Source organism: Echeneis naucrates, chromosome 7, assembly GCF_900963305.1.
Source record: "Echeneis naucrates chromosome 7, fEcheNa1.1, whole genome shotgun sequence".
Classification (NCBI taxonomy): Eukaryota; Metazoa; Chordata; class Actinopteri; order Carangiformes; family Echeneidae; genus Echeneis; species Echeneis naucrates.
This window is the reverse complement of record NC_042517.1, coordinates 19,745,514-19,763,539: the sequence shown is the minus strand read 5'-3', so window position 1 is coordinate 19,763,539 and position 18,026 is coordinate 19,745,514. Positions and strand designations below refer to the sequence as shown.

The window sequence follows — 18,026 nt, the reverse complement described above, 5'->3', positions numbered from 1 at the left end:
GGGATATGGATCAAAGAGACAGAGCTGGAAGAACCAAAGCAGCTCTGATCCCCCAACATTGAAACCCACTCTCTTCTATCCTTACTCGCCCACTCTCTCTCTCTCTCTCTCTCTCTCTCTATCTCTCACCCTGACATCAAATAGCGAGCCAGAGAGCTCCACCATTCCAAAGCAGGGTAAATCTTCTTCTCACAACAAACCAGAGAGGAAATGAGAGAGCAAAAGGAGAACTGCACTCTGCTTTGCTCGTGATGTGTTGATGTGTTGGGGTCACTGTGGGAAGTAATAGTTTCATCTTCAGTGGCAGGTCACTAAGTTGTCTGACCTGACAGAGAGGGATTAGTGGTCCAGCATCAGAGTCTATGTAACTGGAGGAAAAACTTGTCACCGCTCTCTCAACTCCACAGTAGAATAGATTTATGGGAATTTGTCAGAAAGTGTAGTAGAAAATAAAAGGCTTTATTTTGCAGGCTTTCTCGGGAAGAGCAGGGAGCAACAATTCTGATGGAGAAGCTATGAAAAGGGTTTCTATTTACACATGCAGTGCCACCACAGGAATGGCATTTTGTACTGTCATTTTGTCTTTCTGTCAAAATGTGGAATGAGCTTCACACTCAATCTTCATCACATGAAAGCCAGTGTCTAATTCTTTCCAATTCATTTTGAAAGGAGGAGGCAAAGAGATCGCATGTCTGAATTACATTCCAAATGCAATATAGCCGTTTCAAATTGAATCATTCCCTGTCACACGTACAGGATGTGGCCATCCCGCAATTTTGAAGTGAAAACACTCTCATTTTAATCTCATGTAGATGCCATGAACACGATGAAAGGGTTAATGGCGGTGAACCCATAATGGAAAATCTTCAACTGGGACTATATGCCATTCAGATGAGACTGAGGGGACAACAACGTAGAATACAGAAAAATTCCATGCATGTCAGGAGAGAACAAAGAAGTCTCAACACATGAACTCACTGCAGCTGTTCTCTTTTGATGAATTTTTTCACAGTCAACTCATTCCCACTCTACCCTGTCCTGAGCTAATAGTGAAACTGTTTTTTTCTCCTGTAATTTTACTGTATTAATCACACGTCCCACCTACAAAGATCTTTGTCAATTATTTAATTTGAGAGAAAAAGTGATGTGGGACCGGGAATTGTGCTCAATTTACAGCCATACAGTTCCAGGATTATATATATATATGTGTGTGTGTGTGTGTGTGTGTGTGTGTGTGCATACAGTAGGCCCAGTTCCTCAGTGACCTGAGAGCAGACCACAGCAACCTCCCTGATCAGGATCCAGTAACTATCACAGTGGCGGACATCCAAAAAACTCTATGAACACCCTGCAAGACCAATAACCTGTCTCTGCAAGACACGAAAGCTCCTGTCAGGCATCATAGTGGCTAGAATGAACAGCTACTGCATGTGGTCATGTAAATCCTGGGTGCTAGGACCCTGGGGCAAGGCCTGGAGAAGGGGATGAATTTGATGAATTTTGGGAAATGTACCTAGTGAAATTTTAAGTGGTTATTAATGCATGTTAGCTCCACCACAGGGAAGCAGCAGCAGAAAGCAACATTATTCCGAGCTAACATTATGTTGGCGATAGGTGTGGGTCTAGGACTACATGAGAATTTATTTCTTGTTTTTGTTATGCTGCCACATTATTATTATTATTTTTTGCATTAAACTCCTGTAATAAGCTACTGTACTATCTAAATAAATCACCACTGTAAATAGATTGCCCTTATTTGATAAAGAGGCAAACAATGTTGAATGAATGTTCAATGAACATTGACTAGTTGGCATAGCCTACAGACCAAATCAGCAGGAGCAGGAGTGTTTTAAATTTTCCTCCACGAAGCTTTGATGTGTCTCAACGTTAACATGACAGCAACCCTTGCTCCGCATATGACAAATTAAAGAAGATTAAATGTCTTTGCTTTGTAGTTGTTGCCATTTTAGCGTCTTCAGTGGTTATTAGTAGATAGTTGTCTAATGTCTTGTTTTGACTTGTTGTCCCATGCAGTCACCCCCACCCCGACACACGCACACACACACACAAATGTATGCACGCCCACCCCAACTTCTAAACCTAGCTATGTCCCTGGTAGCAACATTTGATTCAGTGGGAAGGAGGAGTTTGACTCTGGTGTCTGTCATATACAGAGCTCCTGTTCAGACCTGAGTGAGACATCACTTTGGCTTATCCTGACCTGAATTACACTACAACCAAGTACCACAGCCAAGTAGGGTGTTGGTCAGGATTAGAAACAGGAAACAGGTCGACATAAACTAAGCAGGTCTATTTTTTTATATCTCCAAAATAAATGCTCTCCACCTTTATAGTTGTAGAAATATTTCTTTCCTCCTTTCTCTTGGTCATGTTTTCTGCCAAAAACCTAAAAGGACCAGAACACAGCATTTAGTGACACTTGGTGCTGAGGCTTCAGGTTGCAACCAAGGTCCTATCGATGTCATCAGTTCATGGTTTGTCCATTTTGAGCTACTACAGAAACATGGCTGTGCAATTTGGCAGCTCTGTGGAAGGGGACCTGCTCTCTCTGTAGACATAAAACTCACACAGACACATCAGTTGATTAACCACTGATGATTACATAACCATGAATATTATGTTGCATTCCTGTCAGCATAGTGGTTAGCACTGTTGCCCCACAATAAGGTTGTGGGTTCGGTTCCTGCGCTGGGGGCCTTTCTTTGCAGAGTTTGCATGTTCTCCCTGTGTCTGCGTGGGTTTCCTCCAAGTACTCTGGTTTCCTCCCACCGTCCAAAGACATCATTTTTGGGTTAATTGGGAACTCTAAATTGTCCGTAGGTCTAAGTGTGAGTGGGAGTGATTGTTGGTCTTTGTCTGTCTCTGTGTGTTTGCCCTGTGATGGACTGGTGATCTGTCCAGGGTGTACCCCTCCTTCACTCAGTGTGAGCTGGGATTGGCTCCAACACCCCCTGTGACCCAGAAACAGAAAAATGACAGCTCGTGTTCAGTTTGTGAATCTAGGAATAAGATCTAGGAAGGACACCAGCCTGCACTCTAAGTTTACTTCAGTTCAGTGTCTCGCTATTATCACCTACAAGCCACGATAACAGTTCACTTATCACCACTTGTAAGGACTGGTAAACTCATTTCATAGAACTCTTCTACTCTTATCAAGCACTCCAAGCACTTTACAGTGAAAATTTCTTTTATTATTCTTCTGTTGATTTAAAATGCTGCAACACATCAACGCAATCTATAAAAAGAGATCGCTCCTTACATACAAAGGCCTTAGTGACCAAGCTCCATCGTATCTCAAAGAACTCATAGTTCCACACTGTCCCAGGCAATTACTCTGCTCTCTAAATGTGGTTTTACTTGTGATTCCTACAGTCTCCAAGAGTGGAACGCGAGGCAGAGCCTTCAACTGTTTGGCCTAGACTTGCTCTGTATGAAGAGTGCTTTGAAGTGACTTTGTGACATGATTACATCAATAAATTTTGATTTGACTAGATCATCACCCACCCCAGCCAATGGGTCTGTGAACAGAGGTCAATGGTGGGTTCAGTGGGTACTATGTCTGGATTCTTTTCATCAATTACAGCTTTTCAACATGATTATATGGGACATACTCATCAGAAAACTTTGTCACCTGGGCCTTTTCTCTCACTCCTGCATCTGGATTCCTCACTAACCGCCCTCAGTCTGTCAGAGAGGCCCCCACCTCTCCTCCACCATAGCTCTCAGCTCACTGCTCTCTATACTTGACTGTTCACCCTTGCACACCTCCAACTCCATAATAAAGTTCAGGGACGACACCTCAGTGGTTGGTGTCATCTCAGGTGAGGACAAGTCTGCATACTGGGATGAAGTCCACAAACTCTAGTGCTCTGCAAACAACCTGGCACCAGTCACAAACAAGATCTTGAGCTTCAGGACATGCCGATCTGATCACTCTCCCACTTTTAGAAATGAGGACAGAATGGAAATCGCCCACATCTTGTAATTTCCAAGAATCCACATATCTGATAATCTTTCCTTGTAAATCCACACCTCAGCTGCTGAACATGAAAGGTGCAACACAGCCTGCACTTCCTGTGTCTCCTGAAAAGAAACAACCTCTGTGACAAGCTGCTGATTACTTTCTCCTACACTAACCCTAACCATCCCAGAGAGGGATAGAGGTTCATAAAGTCAGCCAAAAAGGTATGCCCTCTCCCCTCACTCACGCTTAGACCTCCTATCTCTCCTGAGCACAAACCATCATAAGGGACGAATCTCATCACCTCCTCCCGACAGGGAAGGGGTACAAGACAATTAAAGTGCATACAAACAGACTCCTGAACAGTAATTTCCCCAAAGCCATCCAGACCCTCAATAAACACCTAGGGAATAGCCTCACAACTTCATACCTCTATGTGCTCAATAATTTTCACTAACAGTGCAATAACTTTACGTCTGTGCAATGTTATATTTTATTTTAACTTGCTTTGCATTATTCTCATCAGGGGCATTCATCCTTTCCATTACCTGGGCAAAAATATTATCATTTAATACTGCTGCATGTATTTAATTTATATATCGTCTTGTATGTCTGAATGGTGTATGGTGTAAGTATGTATGTATTTAAACACATTGAAATTCCACTATATCATCTGCATATAGTGACAATAAATCCATCTTATCTTGGCTTGCCCAAGCTGAAATGTGTGCAAAACCTATTCTATCTCCCAAGCCACAAGAAACAAAGACTCATCAAGCCCTGACCTCCGACACTGGAAGTAAATTGAGCATATCATGTCCAAAATGAATGCAGTTCAAATCAATATTCAATATTCAAATCAAAAGGTTTGAGGGGTCCAAGCTGCGGCACAAACTCAGAGAAGCAAATAAGACAAAAAAAAATCAAAGAAGAAATTAAAGCTACTAACACTGATCAACAGGCCAGAGCACACCAATGCATCTCAGAATCCCCAAGAAAAACCCAACATTTCATCAGGGGTGGCATTCTCACACTGTTTTGTAAGTGTCCACTACATGCCACCAGAGAACACTAACCAGTTGTACATTATGCGGTAGGTAACACACATGGAACATACCATTCAAATGTTTGCTTTCTGTGTCCAGTAGGTGGAGGTTTGAGTATGACTCCATATTGAGATTAGTGATTTCCTGTGGGAATTATGCTATGGGTCCAAGAGACCTTTTGTTCATGTTGACATAATACTTTCATGGTAGCGCTGTTGAGCCATTTTATCATGTGAATTTATGTCATACAAAAGAAAACATTTCTTGCCAGTCCTGACATCATGATTATTATTTTTGGGGCATCAAACGCCACCAAAAGGCTCTCGTAGTGTGGAGTGCTCAGCCCTTCAATATATATAAAGAGACAGCTAAAACTGCTAGTTGTTATGGAGCCTCCATGTGAGATGCTTTGAATGGTGATTGTGTTTCTCAAAGCCTTGAGGCAGTGGTTCAACTGTGGTATCCTAGTAGTTTGAATGTCTTCAGTGTTTTTATGATGTACAGTGCGTGTAATAGACCTGACGGTATAGGTTCTGGATTTGTTTTTTGTTTTTTCAAATTCCAAGAAATTTTTATTTATTAACATGCTGGCTTGGGTGCAAACGTGTCATCTTTAAACTTCATTGCTATCAATAGCTGCCACAGGACATGATACGCAGCAGGCTTTAGACACTACATATAACTGACACAGTTTAACTTACCAATGCCTTTGCTTTTTCTTGCACTCTCAACTTTGTTTACATAAATTAGTTTAATGCATTTCCCTCCAAATGGAACTACTGGCTGGCACCCTTCGGGCAAACCCGTGCCCAGTATATGTGGCTAATGTTCAGGTCGAGCTACCTGATTCTTGACGGAGTAGATATTGCCAAGAGTTCATGGGTGTTAATCTTCATTGAGACATGTTGATGTAGTTCGGCATGTCTTACCTGTGGAGTGAGTCCATTGCCAACAGAATTGACGTGGTTGCTTGGTGCTGCAGAGCTCATGAATGTGTCAGGGTAGCTGGAGAAACCATGGCGATTAGAAGCCAGACCATAGGTGGAACTGCTGTCAGTGCTGGACAGACCACTCTGGTGCATGGTGGAAGGCGGTAAGGGCTGGGGACGGTGAACTGTGCCCCCACCATCTACAGAGCAGAACACACCAACACACTAGTTCAGCGACATTAACAATTCTGTGCACCCCAGTCTGTTGTTATGTGCAATAACACATGTAATTCGGTATAGGTTCTGGATTTGTTTTTTGTTTTTTCAAATTCCAAGAAATTTTTATTGGAAGACCAGCAGTTTCCCCCTGACTGTGTATTTGGTTGCTGGACTGTACGGTAGAAAGGTCAATTGAACTAATATTCCGATTGTTAACTGTACTGGTTGAAAAACCATTTTGCAACCATGGAACCATGAACAGGGTTGTTGCACCATTTTAAAAGTCAAATATAATGCTTTTAAGACCTTTTTAAGACCTCAAAAAATAAAATTTAAGACTCATTATTTATTTTTTTTACTTTGAGACAATTTAAGCCTGGCCCAGCTGTGGCTAGCCGCGGCCACATACAGCTCGACAGCTTTGAGACCCCTAACGAAAATGTCTATTTGCATAATTTGCTCATTGCCTCATTGAGTGGGTTTACATGACACTTCGATTTATTGCATTAGTCGAAACTGAACTTTTAAAGTGCAAGTAAACACGTTAGCTCACCTGAAATCAAAGTTATCATTATAGAGCTAACACCCATAGATAATGCGAACGAAGCTGAGCTACTGTTGCATGTATACAGACAATCGGACTGGAGTCGGGACTAGAGCAGGAGAGCTGATCTGCGCATGTGCTTAAGTTTCGTGCCAAGCTATGACCTGGAAGTTGAACGACATTTAAAACGTAAATGTAGGCGGTCAGACAAAAGATGCCAGCTAACTGCTAACACATAGAACATCGTTCCAGTTTACCTCCAAGTCCCTAACTTGCTAGCTCACCGATCTTTTTTTTCTTTCCACCTCAGCTGTGGTCTGTCATAGGTAAATCAGCAGTCGCCCATTACCCACATGCTGAAAGAGTGCATACCGCCACCTATCGTAATGGAGGCGACATGATTTCAACAAATAGCTTGATTTAACTCCCGTGCATGTATACTGGGACAATGAAAAGTTCTTTATTGAGCGATAACTGTAGCTCGACTTAACTATGCATGTAAACGTGCTCATTTGTTGTTTCAGCAGGCACCAACCACAACCTAAATGCAGTGGTGGACTTAGCCATTTGGGGGCTCCAGGCAAACAAGGATTTGGGGGCCCCTGCATCTGTCTAAATATAGAGAGGGCATTTTGGGGGGGCCCCAAAGGGCTTCGTATGGGGCCTGAGGCCCCAGGCGAATGCCTGGATTGCCTAATAGGATGGTTTGCCTCTGCCTAAATGCATCCTCTTCAATCCCTTTGTTGTGAAATTTGCACTTCCCTATCTTTGCATGTTGCAGTAAGGTTCAAGTGAAGTAATTATGTATGACAATTTTCCAAAATTCAAAAGCCAGCAAAAACAAGCAGGTTTCCCCTATGGAGCAGATCAAGGCGCAATACATGGTCCTGTCAATCTGTCACAAGTTAAAAAATACGTGCTAGTGAAAAACACAGTTAGTTATATGACTGCAACATTGATGTACATTATGGATTGTTGATGGTATGATGTCTATATGACTCTAAACAGGTCATTTTCAATGGGCGAGAGTTCAAATCTATGAATGACGAGCCGCAGCAGCGGCTCACGCAGGCAGTGTGTCTGCTCTGAGCCATTAATATGGGCGCCAAAATGAAAAAGCAACAGGTTCTGCGACGCACACGCACTACTCGAGCAGGCAGTGTGACACTTCGACCATAAACATAAATATATGTCTATGACTTCGACTGCAACCATGGTGCGTAATGGCTGCATGCAGCCCGACGTCAATCTGTCGCTGACGTACCGTAAAACGGCTATTACAGTAATGGCGGGGTCTCTCATTTACTACACAGGCTTTGTACTAAGTTAATCAAACAAACGGGCTGCACACTATGTTTTGCGGCCAACCACTGTGCTTTCCCATCGCCATTAAACACACTGTCTGGAAATTTAATACCTATAGCAAATTTATGGTAATTTTAAGACTTTTTAAGGACCCGCAGGAACCCTGATGAATGAAATACGTTATGTTGAGACATTTAGATTTATTAAAGCCCACTTCTGATGGGGCTTTTAGACTGAATGGAATTTGCGCCGTGCTTGGGTCACTTTCCTGTGTGGAGGAGCTGTGTTGGACATAAAAAATTTAAAGGGAGCTTTCCAAACTTCCAGCAGGACATTTGACAGTTAAGCAGATAACTCCCACTGTATCATTAGCAACAATTAAACATATCTCTCCAGTTAAACGTTAAACAAACATGAACCCAGATAATAGTAAAAAACGGAGCAGCAAGTTAGAAAGCCTGGGTGCTGCAGTTCACCTTTGTGTTCCTGGTTAGATGTCTTGTCTCCACTGGGTTCTTGGGATTGTTGGACCCAGCATCACATTTCTACCCCTGTGCTGTAGGTGTTCTGTTTAATAGAGCTTTAACTCACCAGCAAAAAAAATCTGTAAATAATACTGTGGGAGTGCTAACTCATGGTGTTAGCAATCCTGCGGTGTTATTATTAGTCAGATGGTGTGATCTGTTCTACCTTGGGACAAGGTGTTAGTTGGGTAGCTGGACTCTGGCAGCTGGTATGTTGGAAGTGCGGGCATCCCTGTGGGAGGAAATCCACCAGGCAACAGGTGGTTAAATGCTGCTAGCTGATTGGCTCCTGCTTGTTTTCGCCACCTTGCTCTTCGATTGCTGAACCACACCTGAAAAAAAAAAGAGGTTATCAGTCATGAAACTGATTCAGAGTGGGTTTGTGCTGCGGCCCTGTCACTGTGAGGGAAAGCTTTTCATATAAAGGATGCAATGAATCTTGGAAGAGGTTGGTTGATATTTTGGAGCCTTTGTTGCAAAAGAAGGACACTTTTAAAGTAAAGATTGAAATTACATAGTTTAGTCCTGCCATTGTGATGTAATATGTTCTCAAGGATGAGGCCCCTGAATTGTGACAGAGATATAATCCTGGTGTATGGTGAACAGTGTTCAAGTAGCACACAGACTCCGCATTAGCAATTACAAATTACTGTCATTGACTTAAGTGCTGTTGGTGGTGTGACATCATGAAAATAACATGTAACATCGTGTTTTTTAGATTTTATGCATCGGGAGAGCATAAAAGAATCTGACATGTCAGGAAAGACAATCCCGACCGATCTACAGCACTGAAGAGGGAGTAAACGGTATGTCAGTAAAGTGTTGGTGAATTTTATTAAGTGTAAATGGGGGAAGCATGTGTGATTAATCATGCATTAATCCTCACGGGCTGCAGATTCCTGAGCAGCCTCAGTAGAATGAATAGAAACCAAAGAGGAGGGAGAGGAGGCGTCAACAACCCACAGCTAAATGCCTCACACATGACTGATCACAGAACCGGCCACACCACCTCAAAGCTTTACCTCATGTGCAGAGGTTATTTAGAAAATACATTATACATGTACTATAACAAATCACAACATTCTTCAACTTTTGGTACCCAAGCTGGGAACATAGTCTGTAATGTTATGAAGACAGAAGTGAACTGTGGTTGCGGAATTGGTGTAGTCAGATAATAAATAAATGCCATCTTATTTATAAAATATGTTGTACTGAGGAAACACAAGAAGAAAAAATATGATCCAACTCCAGTCTGATTGACCTGACGATTGTTCTGATTGCTATACACAACAATTAACCAGGATGTTTCACCCTCTGTTTCCAGCTGTACACAAGCTCTTTTGATCTTCCATGCATGCAGCACAGGTAGAAGTAACACCACTTTATAGAGGTGAGGTATTTCTTTCATTACTCAGAGAGGCCTGCTTGCATGATGCACAAAAACCACCTAAAAAGACAAACATTAGAATCTCAAAGTACGTTGAGGTAAAGGGCCTATACTACTATCAGTGTATCACAGCCTCATAGCCACTACCCATCCTGAGCTGTGGTGTAATTTCAAAAAACTTGTAAGAGAATAATACACATACCTACTTCCTACTCCAGAAATATGAGCCAAATCTGGCAGATTGTCAAATGACAAAGATATGTATTGCCAAACGCAAAACTGTGCTCGTTTTCAGCTCAGTAGAGTACTAATTTCTAGTTCTTAATTAAAGCCAGGTAAATACCAAAGGCTCAAAGCGAGTCCCAGCCTGGACTTGTCTCTTCTCCACTCTTGGCTCATTAGGACACATGTGTAACTACATTTTTAACGTTTGCACCATTTGAATTCACCTATACAATACTACTCATGGGTGAATACATGCACGCGCACACACACACACACACACACACACACACACACACACACACCATGCACAGCATACATCCAGAGTGGAATCTACGTATTGCCCCCAGCTCTGCACCTGCTCACTTTCTCCAGGAATCTGACTTTTTCATTTAGAGAAAATGAAAATACGCCTTTCAAGTGGAGAAAATCATTTGGAGTTCTATTTCTGTACAGGAGACTCTAATAATTAGAATTAGAATAGGTGCTGCTGCCCTGAGGTACTTCTGCAGCTCCCTCTGCAACTGACCGCCATGCAGATGGAAGAGTCACAGAAAATGACCGCTGTGTGTGTCGTAGGGAGCTGACATCTAGGATGAATTTCAAAACACTGAAGTCACTCACTTGCTCTCAGATTGAAATCAAATCTCCTCGTTAACCTCCGACTCTCTCACACACACCCATGTCCCTCTGTTTAACAACATAACCCTTGTGTTGATGAGCCTGTCAGTTGCTCCTGTTGCTTTGGGTTCGCAGACGAAAATGTTGAAATAACTTTCATTTCATATAACTGACATACAATTGTCTCCTGAATGAACAGTACAGGTGTATAAATAGCGTGGTAATGCACATGAATAGTATTCCCAAATATTTTTTATGAGGAATGGCATTCATGCTCACACACCATGACACACCTTTTAACCTTGAACTGTTCAAGGGAGAATTATATTTTGGTAATACCTGTCCATACATTGCTTTCAGGTTAGATCTACACTGGTGGATTTCTGGTGGAAGTCTTTGTCCAGATGAGTGTTTTGTTGCTCAGATGTAGGCAACTGTTGTGGATGGCAGGCTAAAAGAAGAGAAGTACCGTTTTTTCCGCACTATAAGGCACACCTAAAATCCTTAAATTTTCTCAAAAATCGGCAGTGCGCCTTCTAATCTGGTACGCCTTATGTATGAATTCTTGTTGTACTTACTGACCTCGAACCAATTTTATGTGGTAGATTGCGCTCAAAAATCTGTCAAAATATTTTAGTGCGACTTTGGTAAGTAACGAAGCCGCTCAGTTTGATGGATTGTCGGAGCATTCCCAGCTGACACAGGGACGTTGTATTAACGTTGGTTCTCGGTTGGATATGGATTGCAAAGTCAGACAACATTAGATAACTAAATATGTAGTGTTGGCAACCAATCATCATCCAACATTTAGTCAGTGTTACCTTACTACAATTAGACGTCAAGGCAATGTTAGGTTTTTGTAAGCCCAATTTTCAAATCCATGTCATAATCCAATTATAATCAAACGCCTTATAACCCAGTGCGCCTTATGTATGAAAATAGACCCATTCATTGATATTGCACCTTATAATGCAGTATGCCTTATGGTATGCAATATACTGTATTTTAAAATTATATGCTAGTTTCATCCAAAACTGTGCATTTTTCATTTTCACATATTGTCAAATAATAAAAAATAATAAATCATTTTTTATGCTAATATTATCTGTCCATTGATTCGGTTTCCATGATCAAAACAGGTCCATACAATTCTCCCCTTCTATGAGGGTTACTGCACAGACTGTGTGGCCAAAGATTGTGTATTGTTGTCTTAGCCCTTCCAAGGGCATATGGAGCTACTGTAGTTTGCATTAGCAGCTTTACCTCAGTAAAGATGTTGGTCCATATAGTGTTTTTTTTTTTTTTTGAGTCTGGTGCAGATGTGGGCCCCCTGTACAGTAAACTACCATTGCACACCTCCCAGTTATTCCACTCCCTTAGCCAAAATGTTGGTGCTCTGGATGGTGGACTCCCAGCCTGGGTTACACACCAGACTGCGCCTCTCAATTTTATTCTTCAGGTAACCCAGACAAAGCATTTGGTTATTTGTCATTCCATTTCCTAGTACTCACATCAGGTCCTTGGTGGCTTTAACTTCATAAACCCCCACATAGAGTGGTTATGTGCTAGGACTATCAGATGTAGTGTTTACTATTACTTTAACAACCAACCTCCAACTTATCTGTACCCCCGAAGTCCTAACCACACTCTACCTCGTGAGCGTCTAGATCTGACACATCTTTCTTCTAAGCTAGTTTTCAGTAAGGAGAAAGTCCCCACCTAAGCCCCGACCCCATCCATACGACTGGTCCATTGAGCTGCTCCCCAATGCTCTCTCCCTCCAGTTGCCAAATTCAACCTTTCCAAACTCGAACATGAGGCAGTAGAGAAATACATCCATTAGGCCTTGGCAGCAGGTCTCATACACTCCTCATCTTCTCTCGTGGGAGCAGGGTTTTTCTTTTTTAAAAAGAAGGAAAGTACCCTCAGGCCCCGGATAGATTACAGAGCACATAACTGAGGAACAAATGCCTACTCCTCATTGTTTCTGCTTTTTGACCACTTCATCAGCCTTCTAGCTTCTCTAAATTTGACCTCCACGCTCTAGGTCAAATTTTGAAGAAGATTTAGAGTAGATTCTTCCACTTGTGCAATAAAAAACATCTTTCATGAAAATCCAGAAAAACTAGTCCATGCATTTGCTACCTCTACACTGGACTACTGTAATTCATTACTATCACAATGTCTCTAACAATTCTCTGAAAAGCCTAAGTCCCCAAGAGTAATCAAGGAGGCAGATCTTTCAGCAATCAGGCTCCTCTTCTGTGGAACCAACTCCCAGTATTGGTCCGGGGATGGGTTATTGCTTTGTTTTCAACATTAGGCTTAAAACATTCCTCTCTGACAAAGACTAGACTGCTAAACACTTGCTTTTGCAATAGTTACTATTCATTATTATTAACTGCCATTAAACATCATTACTGTTTTCATTATTATTTTTACTTACTGCTGATATTTATGAATTCACATTCAGTAGTACCAGTCATTAATCCTCTTTTCATGTTTACGTTTTGCTTGTGCCTTTATTGTATTATTCTCTCCTGCTCTCGTTGTCTCTTTATCCTTTCTCTATCCTTCCTTTTCTCAACTTTCTCTCTCTCTCTCAACTTAACCAGCCGAGTCAGTTGGCTGCCCTCCCTCAGCCCAGTTCTGCCTGAAGTTTCTGCCTCTTAAAGGAAGTTTTTCTTTGCCACTGTCGTACGGTGCTTACTCTTGGAGGGATATGTTGGGTCATCCAAGTATCTGTTATAATTTGGTGCTGTATAAATCAAATTTAATTTAATGTAGTGTAGATGAAAGCGGCACAATTGGAAGATATATGAAACATCTTCAGAGGACAGCTGATCGTCAAACATGACCCCCAGGTTTGTGTAAGAGATGAAGAGGTGATATCGATATTGTGTTGATTGGCTGGAGTGACTAGGAATACAATCTTACATAATTATTGGTTAAAATAGCACTCCTTTATCTTTGCAAAAATGTCAGAGAGATGGGCCAAGATGTGCGAAACATTGTGGTTGATTGGCAGGAACAACGTTTATAGTTGGTTGTCATCTGCATAGCAGTGATGTGAGAAACCATGCATGTGGCTTCTTGGACCCAAGAAGGTGGTGTAGATTGTAGAGAGGAAGGGTCCCAATCCATGGATCATTTAAGTAAGGAAACTGTGGGATAAAGAAATTTGTCCTTGCTATGCCACATTTAAGGAACACTCTGTGCCCAGTGCTGCTAATTTTCTTTTATGGCAGTTGGTAAAATGTCTTGATGAAAATTTGTCACAGCCTCTGAAATGTGTGGATCTAAATCATTCTAATTAATTACATTATATTAGCACTTGGATAATATCAAGAATTATTAGGAAGGGCTACCCTGTAGGCCCATATGGGGTTGTAGAGGCAAGTGTCCACCACACCAGCTAGGAACCAAGGTGCAGACAGTGCAAAGACGTCCCTCAGACAGTCCAGAACGTAGTGTCAGGATTCAAGAATGCAATTTGCGATTGTGTACAATAAGAGTGGTTGGTATGGTAAACGTGCATCTGTGTAGAGTGTGAATTAGAAATCCCCAAGTCCCCATGACACATCACTGACAGTGGTAGAGAACAACAGAGCAGAGATGGTGGGACTACGGTACTTGAAGTTCCAGGCTTACAAACAGCTGTTGGTTAACCAACCAAATATTATTTTGGGGTTGACAAGAGGCAGAAGAAAGCAGTTGTCATAGATATGACCATTGTAGCTGACAGTTCGATCAGAGAAAAGATCAAGAAGTATACCAGTGTGAAAGAGCTGGAATTGATGTGGAAGTTGAAGGCCTAAAGTGATCCCAGTGGTAGGAACATTAGAGGTTGTGACCCCTAAACTGGGAGAACTGCAGCTGATTCCTGATAAAGTATTCTTAGAATCATCCAGATGTGCCAAAGATTCATTAACTTTTCCATTTCTATCAGTTGAGTGAATTGTGTCAGTGAATCAGTGAATGCTGATTGAATAGTACTTCTGATAACCGCAGGTACCTCTGAACGTCCCTTCTGTGCTAGCGTCTCACTTTCTTGGTTTTTCAGAGTTCTTGATTGATCCATGTTGCTGTTTTGGATTAAAGCTCCCTTGAGAAAGCCAGACTTTTATATGATCTGCTGTGAATTTTTCAGTGAGTAGTGGTCTTTAAAGTGGTGGGAAACATAGATACCAGCCAAGATCGGGGAGTGAGACATGCATGAAGAATGCAGCCCCCACCCCACTACTGAACACCTAACAGCTGTTGTTGGAACTCTACAGTACTTTTGCCAGCATCACTCGGACATTGTTCAACTGTCAAAACACAGACAAAGTACAGTTTCCAATGCTGACACATTACTGACTATTACAGTACTTGGAGTCAGTGGGTAATTGTGAAATTTGATCTGTGAGGTATCATAATCAAGTGAGGTCTTACGGAATTATACAGATAAATCTGATCCTAAAGTGATATTATACATTATCCAGATATTTTTGACTAAACTCTACCACTCTAAACAGTATCAGAAACCTGGTCAACTTTCACACCAGGCAGATCATCATGGTGGCTATGCAGTAGGGTTCACCTGCTCTGACGGGGGTTAAGTAGGTGAGATCAAAGCCTGCCAACAGCCTGGCTTCTGATACCAATCAGATCACTGAAAACATCTTTATCACTTTAGTATTCCAGGAAGGGCAAACTAGTTTACAATGAGTTTCACAATAAGTGACAAATGTTAAGGTCTTTCCAGGTGTCCACTCTGATTTTAAATTGAGCTTCTACCCTACCTACACTAAAAACAGCAAAAAAAAAAAAAAAGATTAAAGTTCAACTTGAACAGAACAAATATCTAATTTAAGACTTAATCCCACAGGAATCTTGAAAGTGATGAAGCTTTTTCTCTCCTCTTCATCACTACAGCTCAGAATAACATGAGGAGAATTCAAAATAAAGTTTAACTCTGATGGCTTTCATCAAAACAATCTTCCATATACTCATCAGTATTTCGCGATTACAAATGAACATTGCAGTATACCTCATCTCTGGCCTAAATGCTCAGTTTGTAACAGGTATGTCTTTCCAGCTTACTTTGCAACTATTAGCTTCTAAAACAGTAAATTCAAGTTACAGTCACATCTGTGTTGAAGTGATGTGTCATCCATTTTTCAGGTACAGCCAAGAGGTAGGTTGCACTAACACTATCCACTCCACCAAGGAATGAGTAAGTCAGTGGAATCATCATAGATGTGGCCTGAATGGTGGCAAACATTACAACATGATCTGGATCATAATGGGGTCATTATGGGAAAGCATACCAGCTGTGGGGGAGCATGGTGGTGTAGTGGTTAGCGCTGTCGCCCCACAATAAAAAGGTCGCGGGTTTGGTTCCCAGCCTTTCTGTGTGGAGTTTGCATGTTCTTCCCATGTCTGCGTGGGTCTCCTCCAGGTCCTCCCACCGTCCAAAGACATGTATGTATAGGTTAACTGGAGACTCTAAATTGACTGTAGGTGTGAATGTGAGCATGAGTGGTTGTTTGTCTCTGTTGGCCCTGTGATGGACTGGCAAACCTGTCCAGGGTGTACCCCACCCCTCACCTGATGTGAGCTGGGATTGGCTCCAGCAGCCCCGCACCCCCGCATAAAAGCAGATGAGTGAGTGTTCCATTTTATGGAGCTGGACATCACAACTTTTGCTATAAGGGCTCTGTTTGAGGTACAAAAAGAAACAGACCAAGAAAGAGACAGATATGATGGATGAAGGCAGTCTGTTACCTGGACCCTGGCCTCAGTCAGTTTGGTCCTCTGGGCTAGCTCCTCCCTAGTGTAGATGTCAGGGTAGTGGGTTCTTTCAAAAGCCTTCTCCAGCTCCTCCAGTTGCTCTGCTGTGAATGTGGTCCGACTCCTGCGCTGCTTCCTCTTCAGGGGGAGGTCAGGCTCTGACTCCACGTCTGAGACTTCATCCATCCGACTGCCTGGACAAATACATGAAGGCATCACTTCCTGTGAGCATATTTTATCATGTGAACATGTGGCAACTCTTTCATCATTTAATCAAAATCGAAAGGTTCTTAATTTGTTGTTTGTAGGTTGATAATCTTAAATTCTTCACCAATCCCTTGAAAATGGATGTGATTTCACAACCATATTTATAACTGCGGCCATGTAGTAACTCTCACTACAAAGGTGATCCAAAACATTAGCCTTGCAAATGAGATCTAATGTATTCACATTTACTGTACAAAATGAGAATGTGCAAAATATTCAGTCATTCAATTTACCATTTAATGTTCAGATTCAACCACCCAAGTGGTTGAACAAGAACCTGCATATCCGTTTTTGTTCAAGGCTGTCCAGTGACAATAATATGAAAAACAGGTTTAGGCAAACGCCACCTAGTCATATGTAGTGATCAAATTACATTCACCAAAATTAAACAAGTTTGCAAGGAGGTTATGTGATATATGCAGCTGACTCTATCTCAACTTACAATTAATTGGTATCTGGAAAAACATGGACGTTTAAAAGGACAGGTTCTGTCCAATAGTATCACGCTAATCAATCTCATGTTCTGCCAAAGTTTTGGAGAAGACATCAAGCTGTGAAGGAGAAATAGTAGGTGCTACAGGCAATCCTGTGGCACTTTTGGGTATGATGTTCAACTCCCTGAAATCAAGAGGAATAGGAAAGCAAGTATTAATTACTTTCTCAAAACCAAACCAATGGCAACCAGACAAGATCAGGGACAGAAAAAGTAATCAGAAAATCCGAATCTGAATCAGGGACCTCTACTGATTAGTGATGCTGACTCTAATGGATGCTGATAGAAAATTGGTTCAACCTGCCACCTTTTTTTCCCCAATGCAGTCAGAGAAATCACTGATTTGAATATTCCCACTTTGTTATATTGTGAGTAGTTCCTTACACCTGTGTGTTTTGGTAACGTATAATTAGTCACAATTTTAATATTCCCTTTCAATGATATTGCAACAGAGCCTATTTAAAGTCAGCTTTTGTATAGAGGAAAAAGTGAAAATGATCAATATTAATGTCAGCACAGGGGTGTTGGCAATTTTTTGGACCTGTGTATGTTGGTGCATATTACTGTTGTAAATGGGTCCATAAAGCAGTTAAGTTTCCACAGTGTCAAGATAACAATTCACCATGTTCCCGTCGTCTGTTCTGATGTTTTCCCTGAACCCCAGCCTGTATGTATGTATAGTATATGCATTTTGCAGTGCAGTAGTTGATAG

At 41.6% G+C, this 18,026-nt stretch overlaps 1 protein-coding gene across 6 annotated transcripts in view; it reads right to left on the bottom strand.

Moving 5' to 3' along the window:
- LOC115045873 (paired box protein Pax-7-like) overlaps positions 1 to 18,026 on the bottom strand; it is a 48,140-nt gene that overhangs the window by 13,214 nt on the left and 16,900 nt on the right. For all 6 annotated transcript variants that reach the window (XR_003840908.1, XR_003840907.1, XM_029505813.1 and 3 more), the window contains exons 5-7: positions 16,549 to 16,748; positions 8,716 to 8,881; positions 5,958 to 6,157 (exon numbers count right to left, since the gene is read on the bottom strand). Coding sequence is in view for 4 of the 6 variants with exons in the window: in XM_029505813.1 (XP_029361673.1) it covers positions 5,958 to 6,157; positions 8,716 to 8,881; positions 16,549 to 16,748 (566 nt within the window). In the remaining 2 variants the exon portion in view is untranslated. The remainder of the gene's footprint in view (positions 1 to 5,957; positions 6,158 to 8,715; positions 8,882 to 16,548; positions 16,749 to 18,026) is intronic.